At 38.8% G+C, this 27,456-nt stretch overlaps 1 protein-coding gene across 2 annotated transcripts in view; it reads left to right on the plus strand.

Moving 5' to 3' along the window:
- The window catches only part of DMD (dystrophin), a 2,222,747-nt gene that overhangs the window by 1,064,688 nt on the left and 1,130,603 nt on the right, over window positions 1-27,456 (plus strand). For both annotated transcript variants that reach the window (XM_073901937.1, XM_025857655.2), the window contains exon 43: window positions 24,335-24,507. In XM_073901937.1, coding sequence (XP_073758038.1) covers window positions 24,335-24,507 — 173 coding nt within the window. The remainder of the gene's footprint in view (window positions 1-24,334; window positions 24,508-27,456) is intronic.

Below are 27,456 nucleotides of genomic sequence, written 5' to 3' on the forward strand. Positions count from 1 at the left end.
CCCTCAGTTTGTTTTTCAGAGTCCATCGTCTCTCATGGTTCCTCTCTCCCTCCGATTTACTCCCCTTCATTCTTCCCCTCCTGCTATCTTATTTTGCTTTTTTTGTTCTTAACATATATTGCATTATTTGTTTCAGAGGTACAGGTCTGTGATTCAACAGTCTTGCACAATTCACAGCACACACCATGGCACATACCCTCCCCAATGTCTATCACCCAGCCACCCCATCCCTCCCAAACCCCCACCACTCCAGCAACCCTCAGTTTGTTTCCTGAGATTAAGAATCCCTCATATCAGTGAGCTCATATGATACATGGCTTTCTCTGATTGACTTATTTCACTCAGCATAACACCCTCCAGTTCCAGCCACGTCATTGCAAATGGCAAGATCTCATTCCTTTTTATGGCTCCTTTAATATTCCATTGTGTATATATACCATTTCTTCTTTATCCATTCATCTGTCGATGGACATCTTCGTGATTTCCACAGTTTGGCTATTGTGGACATTGCTGCTATAAACATCGGGGTGCACGTACCCCTTCGGATCCCTACATTTGTATCTTTGGGGTAAATACCCCAGTAGTGCAATTGCTGGATCGTAAGGTAGCTCTATATTCAACTGTTTGAGGAACCTCCATACTGTTTTCCAGAGTGGCTGCACCAGCTTGCATTCCCACCAACAGTGTAGGAGGGTTCCCCTTGCTCCGCATCCCCGCCAACATCTGTCGTTTCCTGACTTGTTAATTTTAGCCATTCTGACGGGTGTGAGGTGGTATCTCATGGAGGTTTTGATTTGGATTTCCCTGATGCCGAGTGATGTGGAGCACTTTTTCATGTGTCTGTTGGCCATTTGGATGTCTTCTTTGGAAAAATGTCTGTTCATGTTGTCTGCCCATTTCTTGATTGGATTATTTGTTCTTTGGGTGTTGAGTTTGATAAGTTCTTTATAAATTTTGGATACTAGTCCTTTATCTGATATGTCATTTGCAAATACCTTCTCCCAATCTGTCGGTTGTCTTTTGGTTTTGTTGACTCTTTCTTTTGCTGTGCAAAAGCTTTTTATCTTGATGAAATCCCAATAGTTCATTTTTTGCCCTTGCTTCCCTTGCTTTGGCGATGTTTCCAGGAAGAAGTTGCTGCAGCTGAGGTGGAAGAGGTTGCTGCCTGTGTTCTCCTTTAGGATTTTGATGGACTCCTGTCTCACGTTTAGGTCTTTCAACCATTTGGAGTCTATTTTAGTGTGTGGTGTAAGGAAGTGGTCCAGTTTAATTCTTCTGCATGTAGCTGTCCAATTTTCCCAACACCATTTGTTGAAGAGACAGTCTTTCTTCCATTGGACATTCTTTCCTGCCTTGTCAAAGATTAGTTGACCATAGAGTTTAGGGTCCATATCTGGGCTCTCTATTCTGTTCCATTGATCTATGTGTCGGTTTTTGTGCCAGTACCATGCTGTCTTGATGATGACAGCTTTGTAATAGAGCTGGAAGTCCGGAATTGTGATGCTGCCAGCTTTGCTTTTCTTTTCAACATTCCTCTGGCTATTCGGGTTCTCTTCTGGTTCCATACAAATTTTAGGATTATTTGTTCCATTTCTTTGAAAAAAGTGGATGGTGTTTTGATGGGGATTGCATTGAATGTGTAGATTGCTCTAGGTAGCATTGACATCTTCACAATGTTTGTTCTTCCAATCCATGAGCATGGAACGTTTTTCCATTTCTTTGTGTCTTCCTCAAATTCTTTCATGAGTATTTTATAGTTTTCTGAGTACAGATCCTTTGCCTCTTTGGTTAAATTTATTCCTAGGTATCATATGGTTTTGGGTGCAATTGTAAATGGGATCGACTCCTTAATTTGTCTCTCTTCTCTCTTCTTGTTGGTGTATAGGAATGTCACTGATTTCTGTGCATTGATTTTATATCCTGCCACTTTACTGACTTCCTGTATGAGTTCTAGCAGTTTTGGGGTGGACTTTTTTGGGTTTTCCACATACAGTATCATATCATCTGCAAAGAGTGAGAGTTTGACTTCCTTTTTGCCGATTTGGATGCCTTTGATTTCTTTTTGTTGTCTGATTGCTGTGGCTAGGACTTCTCATACTATGTTGAATACCAGTGGTGATAGTGGACATCCCTGCCACGTTCCTGACCTTAGGGGGAAAGCTCTCAGCTTTTCCTCATTGAGAATGATATTTGCTGTAAGTTTTTCATAGATGCCTTTTATGATATTGAGATATGTACCCTCTGTCCCTATACTCGGAAGAGTTTTGATCAAGAAAGGATGCTGTACTTTGTCAAATGCTTTTTCTGCATCTATTGAGAGGATCATATGATTCTTGTTCTTTCTTTTGTTAATGTATTGTATCACGTTGATTGATTTGCGGATGTTGAACCAACCTTGCAGCCCAGGGATAAATCCCACTTGGTCATGGTGAATAATCCTTTTAATGTACTGTTGGATCCTATTGGCTAGTATTTTGGTGAGAATTTTTGCATCCATGTTCATCAAGGATATTGGTCTGTAATTCTCCTTTTTGATGGGGTCTTTGTCTGACTTGGGGATCAAGGTAATGCTGGCCTCATAAAATGAGTTTGGAAGTTTTCCTTCCATTTCTATTTTTTGGAACAGTTTCAGGAGAATAGGTATTAATTCTTCTTTAAATGTTTGGTAGAATTCCCCTGGGAAGCCATCTGGCCCTGGGCTTTTGTTTGTTGGGAGATTCTTGATGACTGCTTCAATTTCGTTAGTGGTTATAGGTCTGTTCAGGTTTTCTATTTCTTCCTGGTTCAATTTTGGTAGTTGATACATCCCTAGGAATGCATCCATTTCTTCCAGGTTATCTAATTTGCTGGCATAGAGTTGCTCCTAATATGCTCTTATAATTGTTTGTATTTCTTTGGTGTTGGTTGTGATCTCTCCTCTTTCATTCATGATTTTGTTGATTCGGGTCATTTCTCTTTTCTTTTTAATAAGTCTGGCCAGGGGTTTATCAGTCTTGTTAATTCTTTCAAAGAACCAGCTCCTAGTTTCGTTGATCTGTTCTACTCTTCTTTTGGTTTCCGTTTCATTGATTTCTGCTCTGATCTTTATGATTTCTCCTCTCCTCCTGGGTTTAGGCTTTATTTGCTGTTTTTTCTCTAGCTCCTTTAGGTGTAGGGTTAGGTTGTGTATTTGAGACCTTTCTTGTTTCTTGAGAAAGGCTTGTAGTGCTATATACTCTCCGCTTAGGAGTGCCTTTGCTGTATCCCAAAGATTTGGAACAGTTGTGTTTTCATTTTCATTGGTTTCCATGAATTTTTTTAATTCTTCTTTAATTTCCTGGTTGACCCATACATTCTTTAGTAGGATGCTCTTTAGCCTCCATGTATTTGAGTTCTTTCCGACTTTCCTCTTGTGATTGAGTTCTAGTTTCAAAGCACTGTGGTCTGAAAATATGCAGGGAATAATCCCAATCTTTTGGTAGCAGTTGAGACCTGATTTGTGACCTAGGATGTGATCTATTCTGGAGAATGTTCCATGGGCACTAGAGAAGAATGTGTATTCCGTTGCTTTGGGATGGAATGTTCTGAATATGTCTGTGAAGTCCTTTTGGTCCAGTGTTTCATTTAAAGTCTTTAGTTCCTTGTTGATCTTTTGCTTAGATGATCTGTCCATTTCAGTCAGGGGGGTGTTAAAGTCCCCCACTATTATTGTATTGTTGTCAATGTGTTTCTTCTCTTTTGTTATTAATTGCCTTATATAATTGGCTGCTCCCATGTTAGGGGCATAGATATTTACAATTGTTAGATCTTCTTGTTGGATAGATCCTTTAGGTAGGATATAGTGTCCTTCCTCATCTCTTATTACAGACTTTGTTTTAAAATCTCTTTGTCTGATGTAAAGATTGCCACCCCAGCTTTCTTTTGCTGTCCATTAGCATGGTAAATGGTTTTCCACCCCCTCACTTTCAATCTGGGGGTGTCTTTGGGTCTAAAATGAGTCTCTTGCAGACAGCATATCAATGGGTCTTGTTTTTTCATCCAATCTGATAGCCTATGTCTTTTGATTGGGGCATTGAGCCCATTCACATTCAGGGTAACTATTGAAAGATATGAATTTAGTGCCATTGTATTGCCTGTAAGGTGACTGTTAACTGTATATTGTCTGTGTTCCTTTCTGGTGTATGCTGCTTTTAGGCTCTCTCTTTGCTTAGAGGACGCCTTTCAATATTTCTTGGAGGGCTGGTTTCGTGTTTGCAAATTCCTTTAGCTTTTGTTTGTCCTGGAATCTTTTTCTCTCCTTCTATTTTGAATGACAGCCTAGCTGGATATAGTATTCTTGGCTGCATATTTTTCTCGTTTAGTGCTCTGAAGATATCATGCCAGTCCTTTCTGGCCTGCCAGGTCTCTGTGGATAGGTCTGTTGCCACTATAATGTTTCTACCTTTATAGGTTACATATCGCTTCTCCTGAGCTGCTTTCAAAATTTTCTGTTTGTCTCTGAGACTCGTAAGTTTTACTATTAGATGTCGGGGTGTTGACCTATTTTTATTGATTTTGAGAGGGGTTCTCTGTGCCTCCTGGATTTTGATGCCTGTTTCTTTCCCTACATTAGGGAAGTTCTCTGCTATAATTTGTTTCAATATACCTTCTGCCCCTCTCTCTCTTTCTTCTTCTTCTGGGATCCCAATTCTAATGTTGTTTCATCTTACGGTATCGCTTATCTCTTGAATTCTGCCCTCGTGATCCAGTAGTTGTTTATCTCTCTTTTTCTCAGCTTATTTATTTTCCATCATTTGGTCTCCTATATCACTAATTCTCTCTTCTGCGTCATTTATCCTAGCAGTTAGTGCCCCCATTTTTGATTGCACCTTATTAATAGCCTTTTTGATATCGATTTGGTTAGATTTTAGTTCTTTTTTTTCTCCAGGAAGGGTGTCTCTAATAACGTCCAGGCTTTTTTCAAGCCCAGCTAGTATCTTTAAAATCATGATTCTGAACTCTAGGGTCTGACATTGTACTAATGTCCGTATTGAGTAGGTCCCTGGCAGATGGTACTACCTCTTGTTCTTTTTGCTGAGGTGATTTTTTTCGTCTTGTCATTTTTCCAGAGGAGAATAGATGAATGAGAGAACAAAATGCTAACAGGTTAACAACGTCCCCAGAAAATATACTCTAAACAAATCAGAAAAGACCTGAAACCAGGGGAAAAGAAAGGGAAAGAAAGAAAAAAGAGAAAAAAAAAAAGAAAACGATAAAGATAAAGATAAAAACAAACAAAAACAGAACAAAACAAAACAAAAACAGAATATGATCAAATATGATCAGGCTAGTGCATAGATCAGTGCCACACACTAGATTTTGGGTGTATTTTGGTCTGTTAGAAGATAGTGCCTCCTAAAATTGTAAAGAAAGAAAGACTTATATATGTACAAAATAATGGTTGATACAATGAAGGGATGGAAGATGATTGTAAAGATGAAAATTATAGAAGATTTTATAAAAGGAATTGATAAGAATTTGTTTGAAAAAAGAAAGAAGAAGATTAAAAAAAAAAGGGAGAGAATGTGATCAGGCAGGAGACTAGAACAAAGCCATATACTAGAGATTTAGGGTATATTTTGATCTTTTAGAAGAAACTGTATCTCACAATTTTAAAGAGAGAACAACTTATATATATATATGCCAAAAATAAGGGTAACTACTATGGAGGGATAGAATATGACTCTAAAAATGAAAAATAAAAATGTTTTTTTAAAAAGGGATTGATAAGATATTGGTTGAAAAGGGGAAAAAGAAAAATTAAAAAAAAACAGTTAAAAAATTAAATTTGAAAAACTAATGAATCATGGTAAAAAAGCCATGAATTCTATGTGCACTATTCCCCTAGCACTGGAGTTCTGCTGTTCTCCTTGATAGGTAAACTTGTTCTTGGCTGGCTGTTCGTGGGGATCTTCTGGGGGAGGGGCCTGTTGCCGTGGTTCCCAAATGTCTTTGCCGGAGGCGGAATTGCCCCACCCTTGTCGGTCCGGGCTAAGCAAGCTGCTCAGGTTTGCTCTCAGGAACTTTTGTTCCCTGCAAGCTCTCCATACAGCTTTGGAGGATGAGAGTGAAAATGGTGGCCTCCCAATCTCCGCCTAGAGGAACTGAGAACTTGGGGCCCCGCTCCTCATTGCGCCCCCAGAGAAAAGCAGTCACTCCCGTCTCCCCGGTCTCCGGCCGCACTCCGTGCTCACCCGGCCTGTGACCGAGCGTTTCTCTCTCTGGCATCCGACCCCGTGTGGAGTCTGCAAATCCAGCAGATCCCTGCAGTGTGCTCCCGCGCTGCTCCTCCCAGGGGAGGAAGGGGAGTCTCCCCGGATCTGCCGCTTGTTGGGTCCCTGCTGGAGGAGCAGTGGCCCGAGTGGGCCGCGGATCACAGTTTATGGCCACCCCAAGCTGAGAGCCCGCACCTCGGCTCCGTCTCTGCAGCCGGCTTCCCTGCTCCAATCCCTGGGAGCTGTGCCACAGTCACGCACCCCCAATCTTTCTGTGACCCCGAGGGTCCTGAGACCACACTGTCCCACGAGGGTTCCACCTCTCGCTTAGCCACTGGAGCGATGTCCCTCAGTGGAGCCGACTTCTAAATGTTCCGATTTTGTGCTCCGCGGCTCTAGCACTTGCCAGAAGCAGCCGAGGGAGGCACCCTCCCCCACCGTCTATCCTCCCGAATATCACCTCGGATTCACTTCTCCGCACGTCCTACCGTCCAGTAAGTGGTCGCTTCTCTGTTCAGAGAGTTGTTGCTACTCTCTTCTTCGATCTCCTGTTGAGTTTGTAGGTGTTCAGAATGGTTTGATCCCTATTCAGCTGAATTCCTGAGACCAGGCCAAATCCAGGTCTCCTACTCCTCCGCCATCTTGCTCCACCCCCCTCCAGACACTCTTAATAAGTTACCTATATTAACTAATTTAATCCTCACCACAACTCTGTGAAATATTTAAATTATTTTTCCACATTTTAAGATGAGGAAACTGAAGAACTATAAAGTAACTTGACAAAGTTGACACAACTAATATTGATGGAGCAAGGATTTGAAGCCAAGCAAAGTAGCTCCAGGATCTGAGCTATAAACCACTATACTAAACCACCTCTCACAAAGATTTTTCTAGAGCTTTATGTTGAGCATAGCAAAGGTAACTTTGGGCAAAACACAGTAGAATACTGATGTCTGTCATGCCCAGTTTATAGGAAAAATATTCTGGGTTCTAAATCTCAATGAATCCGTGAAAGTTTGAGAAGATTCCATAAAAGGAAGGAAGGACAGTATTAGGATAGAAGGAAGGTGGAAAGAGGGAACGAAAGGAAGGAAAGAAAGAAGTCGGACATGCGTCATTTTGATTGTCTCATCTAAACTGATGATTGTACAGATGCTCTGACTGAGGTAGATAAATTTTTTTTATATATTTTTGGAAGCAAGAGAGTGACAAGAAGTGTGGACATATGAACAAATCTCACAGATGTTGGCAGGACACTTGGGCCCAATGCAGAGTTTAGATAGGATCCAGAAGTAGAAGCAGCTGTTGTTCAACCTCAGCAGCACTGGAGAGAGCTTGCTGTGAGCTTAAAAAGCCAAAGACTATAAATCAAAGTCATTCAGTCTTCTTTGATTGGGTCAGCTTTTGTGTAGGGCCCTCAAGACCTCAAAGAAATTGTTAGGACAGGCTGCTTAGACGGGTGCCTGGGTCGCTCGCCCTCTGCTCTTACCCCTGCTTCCCCCTCTGCTCTTGCCCCTACTCATGCGCTCTCTCTCTCTCTCTCTCTCAAATAAATAAATAAAATCCTTTTAAAAAAAGTACAGGCTGCAAATTTAACGAGTGAGGTTTTATTTATTCAAACATCAATTAAGCTCTTACTATGTACCTGGCTTCACTAAGTGCTTAAAAAACTGAGCAAAATCAATGGGCCCCTCCCTCATACAGTTTTCATTATAGCAGTGGGAGGCAGAATATAAACAAAGAAACAAATAATCAGTATATTTAAATATGATAGTTAATATTAAAAAAGATATAAAAAAAAGAAAACACAGAGTTGGATAAGGGATATAAAACTACCAAAGGGGCAGGAGTAGGTGGAATGGCAAGAGGTGGGATTGCAATTTTAAATAGGGTGGACATTAGAACAAAGATTTGAAAAGGCTAAGGGAGTCAGCCTGGCATTCAGCCTTATTGTCTGGACATAGCAAATAGTAAATGCTGAGGCCCACATGTTGGGAGTGTGCCTAACTTGATCAGTGAACAGCAGGAAGGCCAGTGTAGCGAGAGGAGAATAAGTTAGAGGAGGGTGGTAGGACATCAGATCAAAGAGGCTATGGGGGTCCAGATTGTGGAAGGCCTGGTGGGCCATTGTAAAGACTCCCTTTCACTCTGAGTGAGATAGGAGCTTTTGTAGGCTTTTGAGGAGATGGATGATATCATCTGATTTATATTTTAAAAGGATTACAGTGGTCGAGGGGCACCTGGATGGCTCAGTCGGTTGAGCATCCGGCTCTTGGTTTTGGCTCAAGTCATGATCTCAGGGTTTTGGGATTGAGCCCCACATCAAGCTCTATGCTCAACAGGGAGTCTGCTTGAGATTTTCTCCCTCTCCCTCTCTTTGCCTCTGCCCCTCCTCACTCACCTCTTTCTAAAATAAATAAATAATCTTAAAAATAAAAGGATTACACTGAATAATAGAGTAGAACTGTAGGGGATCAAGAGTAAAGGCAAGGAGGGCAGTTGGAGAAGAGGCACCGGTGGCCTGGGCAAGGGTGGTAAGGACAGATTTTCAGATTCTGGTAACCTTTTCCAAGTGGAGATAGCAGACTCATTTCTGTATCCACACAGAAACTTGAGCATGGATGTATGAAGACCTATTCTTAGCAGATTTGGGGCTCAGGAGAATTTAGGTGTCCTATGAATTTGGCAGAGGACTCCTTGAGGGATGTAAGATTTCTTCTCATTGATATTTACACTTTGTCCCCGGTGCCTTGAAGGAGGGGCAAAAGGACTGACGATGAGATCTTATCAGCCTGATCAAGATCTTTCTCCTTTGGAATCTATTTTATCACATTTAAGCACAAATTGAATAATGCCAGTCATTTGAGTGAGGACAAAGCTAATGTCACGAGCAAACTGGTTTTCTAGTCTGGTATTAGGGGAATCAAATAATAGAAAAAGATACCTCATGTACAAATCTGAACAAAATATTTGAAGGAAAATAAAAAAGTGTTTCTGCGCACCTTGTACTACAGGGACATGCTAGAGAAAGGGTTAGATTTTTCCCCAATTTAATGATATTCGAATAAGAGGAATTCATACTTATTCTGAATTAGGTAATCATTGGAGTGTATAAAATGTCAAAGCAAAATTTGATTATCAATGCTTTTTGACTTCTACTTAAATTTAATGTATTGCCACATTGTAAAAACTGATCTTTTGGACTACGTATAACATTATGAAGAATGTAATCATTTAGTGATTTCTCTGAGGAAAATCACATTTTTCAGCTACCACATTTATTCAGTTATAAATATAATTCCTTTCTTCCACTGCTTTTATGATTGGGGATTTATTTGTTCAATTTGCTATTTATATTTGTGAATTACTTTACAAATATTAATCTTTTCACTGTGATTTAAATCCTACCTAAATCTACTTAATTTTTCATTCCTCTAATGATGAAGCGATTATAGATATTTACTGCATTGTAGCCATGCCCAGTTCATATTTATCTGTGTTTTGGTACAGTTTTGTTTTATATTTTATACATGTGTCTCTTTTATAGGAAATTGTTCATTCTTTTTTCCCCCACAAGCATTTCATCAGACCCAGCAGTTGTCCTACTTTGACTTCCTTGCTGCAAAGTACTCCCATCTTTGCTAAAATGTACTTTAAGAACCCACTCCTACTGCATTTCTCTCAGCAAGACTATTTTGATAATCCCCATCCTATACATTCTTGAAGTCAGAAACTTTCACATCAAAACGTACAATTCATGAGGCTGGTGGAAATTCTGAGGTTGCAAATAAGATGTGGGGATGTTTTCCTTCTATTTATGACTCATTCAGGTTGTACTTTGACCAGTTAAGATTGTCATTTTTTGATCTATGATATATAATTACTGATTTGTTATTTACGCAAGGACCATGCATCATCCTATGGAGGCTGTTTTGGCCAAAATATATAGTTGTGTTTACGAAGTGTTTTTCACATGTGGACCATAAACCGTGCAGAAAAAATCAAAAGGGCAACTTACCATAGAGCCACTAAAAATAACTTTAAAATTTTTCTTTAGAAGCTCAGAAAAATATAATTAATAAGTACTTTAATGCCTTTTGATTGAACACTCTTCCCAATTTGATATGTCATTAATGTAGTGCCTGGTAGCTAGATGGGACATAAAGAGGATAAGAATTAGATTTATATAGGGTGTTGCCTTCATCTGTCAGATAAAGACAAATTCCAGAGAGTGAAAATGAACTGTAGTTTGAGTCTTTGGTACGCCAGTTTCTCTTTTTCAATTTTAAGATAGATCTACTCCCCAGTGGCTGCTGTCACAACAGCTACGAACGGGTTTCTCTCATCTTTTTTTTCTTAGAAATGGAAGTTGTGTGCTCTTCTGTTAACCAAGTTACAAAGGGTCTCAGGGCGTTTTTGTTAGCTAAAACTGCTTAAAGCTATTATTTTCCCCTTCCCAAAATGTGGAAACAACAGTGCAGGGTTTTATAAATCTAAAAACACATACACATGCATTTAAATGTATGTATACCCATTTAACTGCAGTGCTACATTGATTGAGATGGTGATACTGAGTCAGCACCAGCAAAAGATACAGTTTTCACCACTTAACAATGGTTTGCAAATGAGCCAGCTGCTCCTTCTGGCCTGTTCCCTGTGGTGACCACCAAAGATCATATGCACAACCACTAGGCAGAAAAAACGGTATTTTCTTGTTCACCACTGTATCTATGACTCCTAGAACAGTACCAAGCACTTAATAGGTGCTCAATGTGCATCTGTTGAATGAATGAACAGTAGTCTTGTAAATCCTGATATGGATTCCATGATCAAAGAGGACAGAGCAATGTTAATCTATCAGTACCAGGCCTGAAAAGAGAAACAAGATTAGCCTCTTGTACATTATATTTTTACACGTTGAGTTAAATCATCCAGACATAGATGAATTCTAACTATATATGCGTGTATACTATCATGGAGACATTTACTCTACCTAGGTTTGTACATACTGAATTTTAAGCCAACCATTTATGAAAATGTATGGCAGGAAATCCACAAATAATTGAAATATTAGAAATATTTTGCATTCACTGAGCTTGCATTATATGGTTATGACAGGCAGTAGGATACAGAGGTTGATAAAGCACTGGATTTGAACATAAAAGACATAAATTTGGATGCCAAATCTGACTCTGATTGTGTCCTTGAGCAAATCACATAAGTCTCAGTATTTATAACTTTGAAATTAGATTAAGGATAATAACTGTCCCAGCCTTTTCAGCAGTACGATTATGAAGATAAAGTGAAAGCATGTGGGATTATATGGAAAAATTCTTGTAAAAATGTGTAATTATATAAGTGTCACAATTTGTAAAACCCATATTGCTTCATCAAATATCCAAAATCTCAAAAATTACTATAAATTAAGTTTTTATGTAAATAATCTTAAACAAAAGATCTTTTAAAAAGTAGTATACCATATACAATTGCATATTTGTATGTAGAAAACTTTAAATAAAATGTTGACAACAGGATAAAATATACATAGAGTTATTTCCAGATTTGGAAACTAGCCTAAAAGTTAAAAAAAGTTTAATGTCAAAGAGAATGCACATAGGTAAAAAAACATTTGTTTTTGACAAAAACTTCTTTTAGAGAATCTTATTTACTCTCAATCATTTTCCTTTAGTATATTTCCAATGCAAAGTATTACTTATTTGGGGATAAAATTTTCATTCTTCTATTAATTTTAGGTGCTAAAGAAATAACGCACTGTTTTAGATTTCTCTTAAGGATGTGAAACATCGAGATCATTCCAATTTTCTATGCGCTGTGGCTTTTATCAAGAATAGGATGCTGTTTTTTAGTTTGTTTTGTTGTTTTGTTTTGTTTTGAGTTTTGTTTTCCAGTGAAATATGTTGAATTCATTTTTTCCCTACCCTTTTTCAGTAATTTAAAATCCATTGTTCAGATTTCAGAACTCTGACTTATTAACTACTTAAAAGCATTGAAGTTATAGTTCTAATTGAAGAATGTTTTAATCAGTACTGTTTTTCTTTTTTCTTGGGGTTCTGAGATTTATTTTTGTTATTATATGTTTTGTTTTTCCCTTTGGCCATTTAGAAAAGCTAGTCTGTATTCATTTTCCTGCTTAAATTGGTAATCATAGCATGTTAATACTATAATAGCATTCAATTGAGCCTTATGAATTGACATTATGTAGATCAAAATGTTCAAATATTGGCAATTGTGTATAGTTCAGTCTAATTTAGTGACTTTTATCCAAGTCTGCTTATTTCTAAATCCTAATGCATACTGTCAAACATTTAGAGAGAAAAAGCAAATACTTTGTATTGTAAATTACATATAATTAATGGATACCAATTACTACCAATTTCCAAGTTTAATTTGCCAAACATTAGACAAAAGATTATAGAATGTTCTCATCCTTAGGGATCTCTGTGGGGCTTTCAAGAAGGTAAAGAAATGAAATAGAATGTTAGGGTCCTCCTTCTATATCATGTTTTGTTTTGTTGTTCTTAAATTTAAGTGTTTAGGTTTAGCTCAGAACAATTATATGAAACAGTGGTTTTGCTTTTCTATCTCCCATCTAAAACACTGTGATGGAAAAGCATGTTCTTCTAACATCAACAGCCTTGATCATTTATCAGATGGGCAAAGTGTTACCAAATAGGTTTCCTATTTTTCCAAAATAGTGTATTGTCATTTTATTAATTTATACAGATTTAATTATATCTTACATAGCAGCTATCTATGTACTTGATTGATTACTCAAACTGGATTTTCAGTACTGTATCAAAATAATAAGATGTTCTTGGTGGCCCATGTATACAGGATAAAAGAGTATAAAGTGAATAGAGGAAAGAAAAACATCCTGCCCACATTTTGTAATCCTATTCCTCAGTGGTAATCATTTCTTTTAGATTTCCCTGGATTGCTGTATTGCCTTAGCATTTTTCTCCACAAAACCTACCTGCCCCTCCTCAGCTCAGTTACACAAGACATAAAAGCATGCCCTGGTTCTAAAAAAAAATGGAAATATAGAATGCCATATGTCTCATTTTGAAGAGAAATAGCATTTGCTCCTTTACAACTCTCCTTTGCTATGTTCAAGAGCCGATTTTTCTATCAAGACTTTCAATAATGTGATTTAGGCAGTGTGCACGACTCAACACACAATGTACCTATCGCAGAAAGACTTGTGAAATTGTTTCCAGTTTAGTTGGTGCTGATGGACTAGAATCGTTGTCTTTGAGGAATACGTGGGGCAGTGAAGTGCAATTTTACATTTTTCCTTTTGTTCTTATCGGTGCTCTATGGCATCTGAGAAACTTGGGCAGATATAATTCTGAATGAAGGACTTAGGTATCTGAGGTACTGTGAGAAAAGCACGGAGAAACTTAGACAGGAAATGCAGATGGACTGCTATTCTGCTCTTTACTCTAATAGCTCAATAACCAGTAAAAGTACAACAGAATAAACGGGGACATAACTGACTATCTCACAACATCTGTTGGGACCTGAATGCCTATCTGCAATGGTTCAAGAACAATGTAACAAATCTTAAGGTTCAGTGATTCCATTCAAAGTGGATTTTCATAAGCAAGTTAAGATTCAGAGCTTTGACTCCCCTCCTCAGTTCAATTCAACAAATATTTATTAAGGCCCAAATACTGTGTTTAACACTTTAAAAGAGAAATAAAAGACTTGATCCCTGCACTCTGGTAATTTGTAACATTAATTGGACACACATATCATAGTGATACAAACAAGTTAGGAAGTCATAAAAGTAGGAAAGACATAATATAGGCAAAATATAGTATAAGGCATAAGTGTAACCGGATTCAGGAAGAGGAGAAAGCAATGTGGAAAGCTGAGACTGAGAATAATTTTTACAGAGGAGAAAGCCTTTGAATATCTGTGCTTTGGATGTAACTGGAGTTTGGACAGTACTAATAGCTACCAGTTATTTATTATGTCCCAGGACATGTTTTAAATTCTTTGCTTGTGGTAACTCAAATGGTCATCACAAACAACCCTATGAAAGAAGCACTCTTAGGCCCATATTCAGAATTATCCAAACTGGAGATGGTGGTTTGGATCTGAGTGGTGGCGAGGTCAAATTTTGGATACATTCTGAAAGCATAGCTCATAGGATTTGGTGGCCCCTTGCAGGCAGGTTGGTCAAGGGAGGCTTCAAGGATAACAGTAAGAATTTTGTCATGAACAACTGGGGTAATGGAGCTGCCATTTAACTATATGATGTAGAAACTCGCAGAAGGATCAGGTTAGGCTGCAAGGTTTGGTGTAAGTTCAGTTGTGATATGTTAAGCTTAAGATGTTTATTAGATATCCTCACAAATATCAAAGAGATAGTTGGATATATGTAAGTCAGAGTTTAGGAGAGGATCTTGATTAGAGATACACATATGGGAATAATTCGGGGCAATTTGTTATTTCTCCTTCACCCTTGCTCACAAAAGGTGTCTTTTCCTCTGTTCTTTTCCCAGCCCTCTTTCCTTCTCATGCCACTTCTGTGGACAATCTCGGCCACTCCCACGACCTAAATATCGGTTTGACACCAATGGATCTTACTGGTGGAGGTGGGAAATGGCATAAGCAAGATGCCAACATTAGTATCATAGACCCACTGCTGAGAGTGCCCAACAGAGGGGGCATCCGGCAGATGAAGGGACTCAGCCATTTAGTGACTGAATCTGCTTAAGGCCACAGCAAAGTGTTTGTGAACCTAACAGAAATAGGACGACTTTGTGTCTCTGGCTCACTGTTGTAGCCCCAGTACATAGACTATGTCTGGCACATGGTAGGTGTTCAATAGTTATTTGTTGAGTTAATGAATAGGACAGACGTATACAGGGAAGTCAAGAGCAAGCTGGGGCATAGCACAATGAGGTAAGTCTAGGGAGGCCGGGGCTGGGTGATGCGGGCTGTGCTTAACAGTACCGACTGCTGCAGGGGAGGGAGAAGTTGCAGTGAGGAAGCTATTGGTGAACCAATAAATAGAAATTTCTTTCGGGAAGTAAATATGGTAAAAAAAAAATGTGAATTTTAGGTGTTTATAGCCATCTGCTCACATGAGTCACTTGGAGGAAAGAAGACCGAAGAATCACTGGAAAGCAATTTTAGATGGATGGATGGAGAGGGGGGAGAGAGAGAGAGAGATTTAAAATGAAGTTCAAAATACTTGAAACCAGAATATCATTATATGGAAGTCACTTTTAGGGGAAAGTACCCTAAACAATCAATTTCATATTTTTCATATTATCTTATATGTTTCTTGCTCTGAAACCATATTGTTTTAAAGATAGCCTTTTTCCCCCCTTATAGAAACATTTTTACTAAGGCAGCACTGGCCAAATTTGAAGCAAATATTAAATAATTTCTGAATATGTTATTACAAACTTTAAAGTAGAAGACACAATTTCAGATTAATGTTTGTATATACACATACAATCAACATATTTTAAATTCTACCTTGTTAAGACTTTTAAACTCATGAAGGCGTGTTTGAGGTTACTCCTTGGTATAAATAGGACTAAAGATGCCTGTAAATTATAGGCATCCGTATTTCTTAATTCTGTGCTGGTTTAAGCGAGTGCTGAATTGAATTTTATATTTTGTATGTGTGAGATGCCCACTTATTTTCATGACCACAGAGAAAACAAAACAGAAATGATACTGTTTTAAATACTAGAGACCATACTGGCACTCTTCATCATATTTTTGAGACAGACAACTTAAGTGGCGGGTAAGAAACAACATTAAAAGTCTTTCATCTTGTTTACGATAAGTTCAGTTTATCAAATTCCACCATCCCCTCCCTCCAGCCCTGTTCAGTTTCCTCAGTATCGACGTTGACATTCGTACAAATAGGTTTACCGTTTAGGTGGATAAAGGCATGCTCCGCAGTGAAACATTCTGACAACAAGGGAGTAGTTGCTGCTTTACATTGAACAGAAGAAAAACTGAATGGCAGAAATTTGTCCCTTGTGACAGAGAAGAGAGCATAGTGAAGAGTTACTTGAGACTTTTATCTCAACCTGATTAATTGGCAAAAAGGTCCCCTGTTTGGGTCCCTAGATCAATGGTCTGTAGTGTCTAGTTTCTCTGTTTAGCCCATTGAAGTACTTATTACCCAGAGCTTGAATAAACAAAGTACTTTTGGGTTCAAATTTTTTGTGTTATGAATCCCTTTTAAAAACCAATTCTCTCTAAAGGGAGACTCATGTTCTTAAATATCATTTATCTCCAAGTTCGGGCTTTTCATGTCTCTGTTATCAAGGGACTCTTATTTAAATCACCAGCTTTTCAACTAGAAATTTGACTGATAACAGTATAGTGCATAATCTTTTTTTAAAATTTATTTATTTGAGAGAGAGAGAGAGAGAGAGAGACATAATGAGCACAAGCGGGGCGGAGAGGGAGAAGCATGTTCCCTGCTGAGCGGGGAGTCTGACTCGGGACTCGATCCCAGGACCCCGGGATTATGACCTGAGCTGAAGGCAGACGCTTAACCGACTGAGCCACCCAGGCGCCCCGGTTCATAATCTTCTGTTTTTTCCTGATTTCACATAGCTGGACTTCATCTTCCAGTTGTGAAAGTTACTTTGCTATCTAATTTTTCTCTGTTAGCAGTATATAAATAAGGGTCTTATTTAACTGACTTGATTCCATGAAGCTAAGCTGCAAGGACACTGTTTTAAAATAGTAAGGACTAGCAATTCTGTATGTAATGCTGGTAATGTACAAATGCCTTCCAGAAATTAAAGTTTCCTTTTGCAGGGATAGTGACTAACACACATCTTAGCCAACTGACAGAGAGCACGGGGAGGTCAATGCAGAGGGGCATGTCAAAATTAAGAGAAAAATTGACGAAAAAGTGGCTACTTCGTGATTTTGCCATCATATTTTCAGGTAATATAAGGAACTATTCAGGGATAGAAATGAAAATAATATATTCTATAGTGATCCTAGGGATTTTTCTATCACCATAGTAACTACAGGGACTATGGCTTCATTTTTAGAGGGTCAAAAACTATAAAGATCACTTATTTCTAGACAAACTAGAATAGTAAAAAGCTATAAAAGATCTCATCTCTGGCTTTAAACTGTGGAAACTGCTACAGAATTTTCTTTGGTGCATGTACCATTTTTCTGTGTGCAGTGCCTCAGGGACAAGAGCATGTGTAGGGACTTTAAAAAGGATTTCCTGGACTCCAGCCAATTTTGACAACATTGTCTGAGAATACACCAAGGAGCTATTATCTAGATATCGAGGGAGTGTGACATCCCCTGCCCCAGTTTTTGTTTTTTGCTTTCCTCACTTAAGATAGAAAGTTTTCCTGCCTTTGCAACATGCTGCCCAGCATTGCTGAAACTGTTCATAACTCGATTCTGAGCAATTCTACGACTTTCTAGAGGACTGGGAGCTCTCCAGAGATTTGGCTTAAAATCAGGAAGTTTTGCAAGCTCAAATCCTCAGAGGGAGAATAGATTTACCTACTGTGTGTGTGTGTGTGTGTGTGTGTGTGTGTGTGTGTGTGTGTGTGTGTCTGTCCGCGCACGCATACACATGTCCCACATCAAAGCCATAAACAGATTACTTTTATTCTGGTGGGAAAGATCCTCCTTCCCTTCTCTTAAATTTTATCCCCCTTGGAGATCACAGCTATTTATTTTAAGTGGGTGGGCTCCCAATGTACAGGCAAATGTGGCTGGTTGCCTCACTGTAAATTTAAGTAATCAGCCTGTCTGTCACCTGGCTTTTGGTATCAAATGGAGGGATTGTCAGAGTTCTGGATCGTTGCCCTTAGGCTGGCAGCCACACTAAAATGGAGTCCATGACTTACATCATCAGGAGTTGAGCCGGAGCAAGTGGTGGTGAAATCAGGCGGCCCAAGTCAGTCGAGTTCACAGAAATAGCAAAGAAGTCACTTTGACACCTGTTCCTAGCACCTGACCTAATCAAGCTAGCAGGATAGCCCTAACCATTCTACCCAAGGCTGCAGGCTCAGAGCTCTCAGAAGATAGTAATGGAATTTTGCCAGGTAAATAAAAGAAAAGAAAGCATGTAAGATGAATGTTTGACTACAGTGACTTCTAGGGCATTGATCACATATACCAGATCCATTCTGTCTTTTTAAAATTTCTGTTGCATTATCGGTTTTGTTGTTATTAGTAGTAAACCTTTCCTCAAGACGAAGTGTTTTATGTCAAATAAAGTGAACTGCAGTGTAGTACTAAGCCATTTTCAATTTTGTAGTGAAAGAGGATGACAGTGGAAGACTGTCTGCTCTGTCCAGATTTATATTTTCACACTTTGAAGTTGGTGGGATTGCTCCAGATAAGATCACCAGTGACCTCCTGAACTGTCAGGTTTCCTTTTCACTCCTGTTCCCAGCTGCACTTGGCTTGTTGGAAACTCCCTCCTCCCTCCTTCCTGGTGCTCTTCCTCCTCTTGTTTTTTTTTTTTTAAGATTTTATTTATTTATTCATGAGAGACAGAGAGAGGGGGAGAGAGAGAGAGGCAGAGGGAGAAGCAGGCTCCCAAGGAGTAGGGAGCCCGATGCAGGACTCGATCCCAGGACTCCGGGATCATGACCTGAGCCGAAGGCAGACGCCCAACCATCTGAGCCACCCAGGCGCCCTCCTTCTCTTGGTTTTGAAATACTTTACTCTTCTGGCTCTCCTCCTAGGTCTGCTGACAGTTACTCTTCGGGCATATTCACCTCCTTCCTCGGCTGTTCCTTTCCATGGAGGCTCGTCCTTAGCCAACCTTTCTTCTCACTCTTTTATTCTAACAAAGTTCTCTGAGCAATTTGACCATCTCTTGTGCAATTAAATGACATCTAGGGGTGTTATTCCAGTGACTAGCAATTCTGTATGTAATGCTGGTAAAACATAATTTTAACCTTCTTTCCTCCAGATAAATAATCTCATAGTTTATTTCTATGTTGGTATGCCTGCCTTCCACTCACATGGTAATACATGACCTGTCAGATAAGTATTCTTACCACAGACTTCAATTGAATTGCTTAAAAAAAAAAAATGAAGCCTCCCTATTGTAAGGTGTACACAGACTTGAAGAGAACCCCTTGGAATTTTAGAAACAATCTCCTTCCCTCCCTCTCTCTGTCTCTTTCTCTCTCTCTTTTTCTCTCTGAAATTCATTCATATCACCCATAACCATTGTGTTTTACCCAGTCTCTTCCTGAGAAAACAGCTGCTTTTTTTAAGGGTCCTAACAGAAGCACTGACTTCTACCCCTTACAACTGATATTCTCTATATTCTCGCTTGCTTCTGTAGCTTCGTCCTCCACCAAGTCAGGTCTTCATGCACCACAGCCATGAAGTCTTAGAATGAGGCAGGAAAACCTCCTAAGATCTACCCAAAACCTCTTTCCTGATGCCCTATGTAACTTTTAAAGTTTGCTTGAGACTGCCTCCTGGAAAGCTGCAGGCTCAGCAGTAGCCCCTCACTATCTGGCCTAGTCTCCATCTCATACATGGTTAAAATCCTCCCCAATTTTGTCTGAAAGTAGGAAAAAATATTCCTTTTATTGGTACTTATTAAGGTTTTATATTTATATTTATCTATTCTGACAGGAAACCAAAGATGTATGGATCAGAGAACACATCATTAATTACTCAAGAGCATCTTAGCACCAGTGCACATGCCCCAAACCCCCATGGGACAATGCAGTGAGAGCCGCATATTTATCTGTGTATGCAGGGCTTGCAGTAAGGGAGGGAGTCCCCAAATTTATGGATAACAGAGCTTATGCAAGGCAGCTGGCATATCTGACAGAACAAGTGAGACAGAAACAGAGACCTTTGCTCTAGGGGGTAAACAAATCCTCTCCAAAGAGAGGGAAGGGTCTAGGTCTCTTATCCTCAGACTGTAAATTGGCCCATAAGCAAACAGATCTGGGAAAAGTGTTTCCAGGTCTTTCTGGTGCATTGCACTAGTCTGAACACTAAGGTATGTTTGCTATTCAATCATCCTTTAACCCAGATGCCAGTGCTCTTTGCTCAGAAAGCTCAGACCATGCAGAAATGTGAAAAGAGGAGCACCTGGGTGGCTCAGACGGTTAAGCATCTGATCTGGATTTTGGCCCAGGTCATGATCTCAGGGTCGTGAGATCAAGCCCCAGATTGGGCTCCACGCTGGGGCATGGAGTCTAGTTAAGATTCTCTTTCTCCCTCTCCTTCTGCCCCTACCTTCCCCCAACTTGCATGCACGCACTCTCTCTCTCTCTCTAAAAAAAAGAGACAGGGAGAGAGCAAAGGAAAAGAAATGTGAAAAGATGTATGTCCCAACAGTAGTCGCCATCTCGTTTCTCTTTGCAAAATCGATGCCAGCTGCCTATTGGATATCTACAGTCTGATGCTCCAAAGGCTTCTCAATATGATCATATGCAAAACTGAACTCATCACTTACACACACAGAGAACCTGTTTATCCATCTGAAATCCTTTTACTCAGTGACACCACTATTCATCCAGAATCCCAGGCCAGAAACCTGGGAGTAATTTGAGTCTTTCCTCTTCGTCACTCAATACACAGTCACCGAGTTCTGCCAAGTTTTCTTCCTAACCAACTTTCTCAGTCCAACTCAGATACGAATACCAACTGGATACTTAATTACACTGATGGTTTTGTTTTTAATTTTGTAGGTGGGATAATGGTATTATGTGTACTTTCCTTGAAAAGCATTCATATATATTGGAAACAGACTGAAGTATTCATGGAAAAAATATTATATTAGTTTGTTTCAAAATAATCAATTTGAGGAGATGAATGTGTGGGAGTGTAATGAAACAAGGTTGCCCATGACTTTATAAGAATTGGAACCAGACAGTAGGTGCAAGGGGGCTATTTGTACTCCTTTCTTGCTTTTGTATGTATTTGAAATTTTCCATCACAATTACTATATGAATCATGGTTTTCCATTGGCTACTGACTTACATTCACAATCTCTAAAGCACATTTTTAAACATCTCTACCCTCTGTTTCCTGACCCATCTTCTCCTAACCCTCTACATTTCCAAAAAGTCGGCCAAATGTGACTGCTCATCTTCCCTATCTTGTAAGCATAATGCCCTTCCCACTTTACTCAGCTATGTACACTCCAAACTGCACTTCCTTCATGAGCTCTTTCCTCAGTGTGCGACCAAATATGGTATATGATTCATTCCTTCTTTGAACTTCTGGAAAAGAATAAACTAGAATGCTCATCCAATTCTTTCTTGTCATCTAGCTGGGGCTTCTACACTATTATTTCTCCAAACCACACCCTCTCTAACTACCACAGCAAGGTCCATTGCAAACTTCTTAAAAACAAACAAATAAAACTGTGCTTCACCTACCTTTGCTTCCTTTTTATTGATCCTGGTACATGGAAGAACTCAATAAATGTTTGCTCAATTGACTTGTCTATAACAATTCAGATGAGCAAAATAACCAAATTCATACTAGTAAGACTGGCCAAATATATACTTTTTAGCATTTTTGAAAATCAATATTATTAAAGATGTGTATTACGTAATAAACTCGTGGTTTGTGATTTTTTCCCTTAAATATAATATAGACAAAAATTTTAGAATTAACTTATAGGATACAGTAGTTTATTCATTTATTCAACCAAATGCATTGAGTAATCTACCATGTGCTGGACATAGGTTTAAGTTCTGAAAACCCAATAGAGAGTAAGACAGACAACATTTCCTGTACTTATAGGGTCTAGTCTAGTAGTGTAGAGAGACTGGTAGATATATAATTTAATGTTAGTCATAAATGTCATGAAGAAAAATGAAGAATACAGGGAATGCAGAATAGTTAGGGCTGCTATTTAAAGTAGAGTGGTAGAGAAGGCTCTTAGATGAGAAAGAAGTGAGGGAACTAGTCATATAAATGTCTTGGAGTGAAAGAATATTTTTGGCAGAGAGAACAGCAAGTACAGAAGAACCCTGGAAGCAAGAGAATGCTTGGCATTCTTGAGGAACACAGAAAGGTTAATGAGGCTGAAATGTCTGGACTCAGCCAAGACTAAGAAAAGAAAAGATCAGAATGGTAGACAACATACAACCAACATACAGCCAAGTCATTTAGAACTTTGTAGGCCATAGTAAAGATGATGGGCTTGATGAGAAGCCACTGGAGGATTTTGAACAGAGTAGAAATATGACCTGATTTGTTTTGAAAAAATCTTTTTGGCTCTTGTATGGAGAATTGACTAGGAGAGCGGTAAGACTGGAGCAGGGGGATCATTTAGGTAGCCATTGCAATAATCCAGATGAGATATAATGATGGAATATATCAAAGCTATAGCAAGGGTGGTAATGAGAAGTGGTCAAATTCTGGACTTGTTCTGGAAGTAAAGCCAACAGCATTGTCTAACAACTTGAATACTTTAAAAAGAAAAGTAAAGGGTGACTCTAAGGTTGTCAGCCTGAATAACTATTATTTGATATGCCATTTACTGAAATGGGGAAAACCACTGGAAGAGAGTGATAAGGGGATGCAGTTCAGAATTTGGTTTAAGTTTGAGATGCCCATGGGACGTCCAAGTGTCAAGAAAGCAGTTGAATTTGTGAACCTGGTTTGCGAGTTGAGGTTAGGGCTGGAAATATAAGTTTGGGAATCATCACTGTATGGACAGTATTTGGAGTCATCAGACCAAATAGGGAGCATAGAGAGAGAAGGAAAAAAGTGTCAAAACTAAGCTAGAGCACTCCAGTACTAAGAGATCAGTCCAGGCAGGATTCAGTAAAGACTGAGGGAGCAGTGGACGAGAAGGTGGAAGAAAAACCAGAAGAGTTCAGGATATAGAAGCCAAATGAAGATAAGAGTTTTAAGATGGAGAGAGTCATCAGCCATATTGAGATGAGGACTGTGAATTACCCATTGAATCTGAACATATTGACATCACTGGGATTCAGGGATGATGATTTTAATAAGTCAGTAATTAAGAATTGCAGGACCGATCAACAATAGCCAAATTATGGAAAGAGCCCAAATGTCCATCGACTGATGAATGGATAAAGAAGAGGTGGTATACACACACACACACACACACACACACACACACACACACACACACACACACACACAATGTAATACTACTCAGCCACAAAGAATAATGAAGTCTTGCCATTTGCAATGATGTGGAAGGAGCTAGAGGGTATTATGCTAAGTGAAATAAGTCAGAGAAAGACAGATACCATATCATTTTACTCACATATGGAAGAAACAAACATGGGGAAAGAAAAAAGAAAAGAGGAAGGCAAACCATTTCTTAATCTCAGGGAACAAACTGAGGGTTGCTGGAGTGGTGGGGAGTGGGAGGGATGGGGGTGGCTGGGTGATAGACATTGGGGAGGGCATGTGCTATGGTGAGCGCTGTGAATTGTGTAAGACTGTTGAATCACAGACCTTTACCTCTGAAACAAATAATACATTATATGTTAAAAAAAAAAAAAGATAGCAGTAAGGGAAAAATTAAGGGGCGAAATCGGAGGGGGAGATGAACCATGGGAAACTATGGACTCCGATAAACAAACTGGGGGTTTTAGAGGGGAGAGGGGTTAGCTTGGTGATGGGTATTAAGGAGGGCACGTACAGCATGGAGCACTGGGTGTTATACACAAACAAGGAATCATGGAACACTACATCAGAAACTAATGATGTAATGTATGGTGATTGACATAACATAATAAAATAAACAAAAGAGAGACTGTTAACTCTAGAGAACAAACTGAGGGTTGTTGGAGGGGAGGTGGGTCGGGGGTGAGCTAAATGGGTGATGGGGATTAAGGAGGGCACTTCCTGTGGTGAGCACCGAGTGTTATATGCAACTGATGAATCTCTAAATTCTACTCTTAAAGCAAATATTACAATAATATGTTAACTAACTAGAATTTAAATAAAAACTTGAAATATTAAAAAAAAGAATTGTAAGGCTATTTCTTATTTCTGAGGCTTATGAATTTCCTTTTTTTTTTCTCTTTCCATAGACAGCTGATTCATTTCTGATGTATTTCAAATTTTCTATATTGCAGAACATAAAAGACACCTTGCAACAAATCTCAGGTCGGATTGACATCATTCACAAAAAGAAGACAGCAGCATTGCACAGTGCCACCCCTGCAGAAAGGGCAAAGCTCCAGGAAGCTCTCTCACGGCTCGATGTCCAATGGGAAAGAGTTAACAAAATGTACAAGGACCGACAAGGGTAGGTAACACTTTTCTTTTCCTAAATTACTATACCTGTTTTCAGAGAACCATGGAGTTCATTTCAGTGTTCTCTGTGGAAAGGTAGGGAGGAAGAAAGGGAGAAGTATTACTATCATTGGAAAAAAGTAAGTGGAGTGAGAACAAATAATGGTGAACAGACTAATGAGCTGAATTCTAGAAATTATTCTGTACTGGGGTTAGCATTACGTTGGAGCACTATATTACCTTCTAAAATTTCACATAATGTCAAATAGGTTTTGTTATTTAATTGAGGTGGCTTAAATACTGTACAGTATACAATGTTTATCTTTGGTCAAATCTGTGTCCTGTATATTTATAGCAGATTGATAATTAGATTAATGTTTGACATATAAGCTATCAGTAAAAAGTTGATTTTTACTTTCTACTTCTATTTTGAAGGTGATATATAACATTTTGCAGTCCCCCTACTCTTTTTTGCTATGAAGAATTTGTTAAGTTGATTTAAAATAATTTTTCAGGGTTTGCCTTATTTAACATATATAGCTTGTGACCACGTTTTCAAAAAGTCACATATATTCTTTAGCTTCACACCACAAGAAGGTAGAATATTGTTTTATTTTCCTATTTTAGGTTAAAAGTTCTAATTATTTAAAACAATTTGTTTTAAAGATTATAGTCTCACCATACAGTACATCATTAGTTTTTGATGTAGTGTTCCATGATTCATTGTTTGTGTATAACACCCAGTGCTCCATGCAGTACGTGCCCTCCTTAATGCCCATCACCGGGCCGACCCATCCCCCCACCCCCTCCCTTCTAGAACCCTCAGTTTGTTTCTCAGAGTCCACGGTCTCTCATGGTTCGTCTCCCCCTCCGATTCCCCCCCCTCATTTTTCCCTTCCTTCTCCTAATGTCCTCCATGCTCTTCCTTATGTTCCACAAAGAAGTGAAGCCATATGATAACTGACTTTCTCTGCTTGACTTATTTCACTTAGCATAATTTTAAAAAATAAAAAATAAAGATTGTAGTCTCAAGACAGTCTTCTTTATTATTCTCAAAGAAAATAAAATCATTTTTAATAATTACAGGGAACCTCCCTCTTAACTCTGTCCATTTCTAAATATCCTTACTTCTATTTCAGTCCTTTATTTACTATAGTAGGTTTCTAAACTGATACGTATAGCAGAAATCTCCATTAATTCTAATGATCATCCTCCTTTTGTTCCCAATTATCTTTCATCCAGAGTTGTTTTTCTAAAGTGTAAGAACTTCAGTACCATTATCTCATTCTCCTTAGAATTAACTCCAGATTCCTTAATTGGGCATATAAGGCCTTCACATGACCTTTGTTCTTTTGTTCAGCCTCATGGTTTATGAGTCCCTGGCTGTCCTACAACCTCTTCAAACTCTGTTCTACCAAAATACCTGTGAGCCAGTAAGAATGGCTATATTGGTATTTTTTCATACATGATTCATCTATGACCGGGTAGTAGTCAGCTATTACCATAATACGGTGGTATGAAGCTGTACACCAGAAGCCAGTGACTTAAAACAACAAGCATTTATTTTCATGGTCATGGGTCTTTAAGTTGCCTGTAGTTTGGCTGACCGAGGCTGGGCTTAACTGGGCAGCTATTTTAAGCTGTGGGTTAGCAGACGTAGACTCTGGGATATGTGTCAGGTCAAGGTCGGCTACGTTTATCTTTTTCCTGAGCTCAAAATGCAGGGTCAGTGCCATTGTCTTCTCATGACAGATCACCATGGATGAGACATAACCTCCCTTGTGGACCTGTGCTTGTATTATGGGCCACTTATGGCCTGGGCCCACATTAAATTCACTCCTATTCCACTGGCCAGAGCAAGCCTGACATCAATAGAGTGGCAAAGTAGTCTCTTCCTACAGTGGAAGGGGAAGAAGAGTGACTGTTTGTGGATAATCCAAACTATTGTTGATAGTTAATAATTAATAATAAATAAAATTTTACAGCTAGAAATGACTTTAATGATTTTGCCCTGCTTCATTATTTTACAGGGGAGACTTAAATTACAAAGATGTTAAATGACTTACCCAAACACATATTAAATAGCACATCTGCATATTTCCATTTTACCAAAATATTTAGCTCCAATAGGTTTGCATAGTGTATACTTACAATAAGTTACAGATATGAGAAAATGCATTAGACTCTTGGCATTCCTAAGGCATAGATTTTGAGACCATCATTAATCACCAAATTCATGAATGCTATAATGGCAAAACTCACCTTTATTAAATGTCATAAATTAAAAGACATTACTTTTTAGGTGAGGGCAAGTAGAGAATTAAAAGCCAGACTGATTTGTGACTGCTCACTCATTATCTAAGAGACCTGCTTTCATACCTTGTCTTCCTGCAAACAGAATTTCATCATGTGTCTCAGTAAAGTTGCAAATCTCCAAAATACTAAGAGTGGCTCTTTTTCCCTGTGGGAACACAAATAGTAAACACAATGAACATTTAATTCATGAATCCTGTGTATCTATGTACTGATCCATGTATATGGATAGATATATGTAAAACAAATATTTAAGTTTTTGGGAACTTAACATTGCTGCTAAATTCTGTTTTTATCTAATTCTTGGTGGGTACTCACTGCTTCTAAAAGATATCTACAGGAAACATGTGAAAATAGAGAATTAACCTAAGATCCACCTAGTATTAGAGAAACAGTCCATTCTTTCTTTCAACAAACACTTAAGGAGTGCCACTCTGTTGTCTTTACTTTCTTTCTGATACCAGCTTTACTACTCCTCACATGGTTAATGAATTTGCCCCGTTTTCAGGAAGTTACTCCCCAAGCCTAAGAGGATAGCACAGTTCAAATGAGATAATAAAAATGAAAACAGTTTCTAGGCTACACATTGCTGTACAGCCATAAGATGGCATTATTGTGTAGCAACACAGTTCTTATCTGACATCAAGTA

Source organism: Callorhinus ursinus, unplaced genomic scaffold (genome assembly GCF_003265705.2).
Source record: "Callorhinus ursinus isolate GAN/ISIS: 27379988/994484 unplaced genomic scaffold, GSC_fseal_2.0 scaffold16, whole genome shotgun sequence".
Classification (NCBI taxonomy): Eukaryota; Metazoa; Chordata; class Mammalia; order Carnivora; family Otariidae; genus Callorhinus; species Callorhinus ursinus.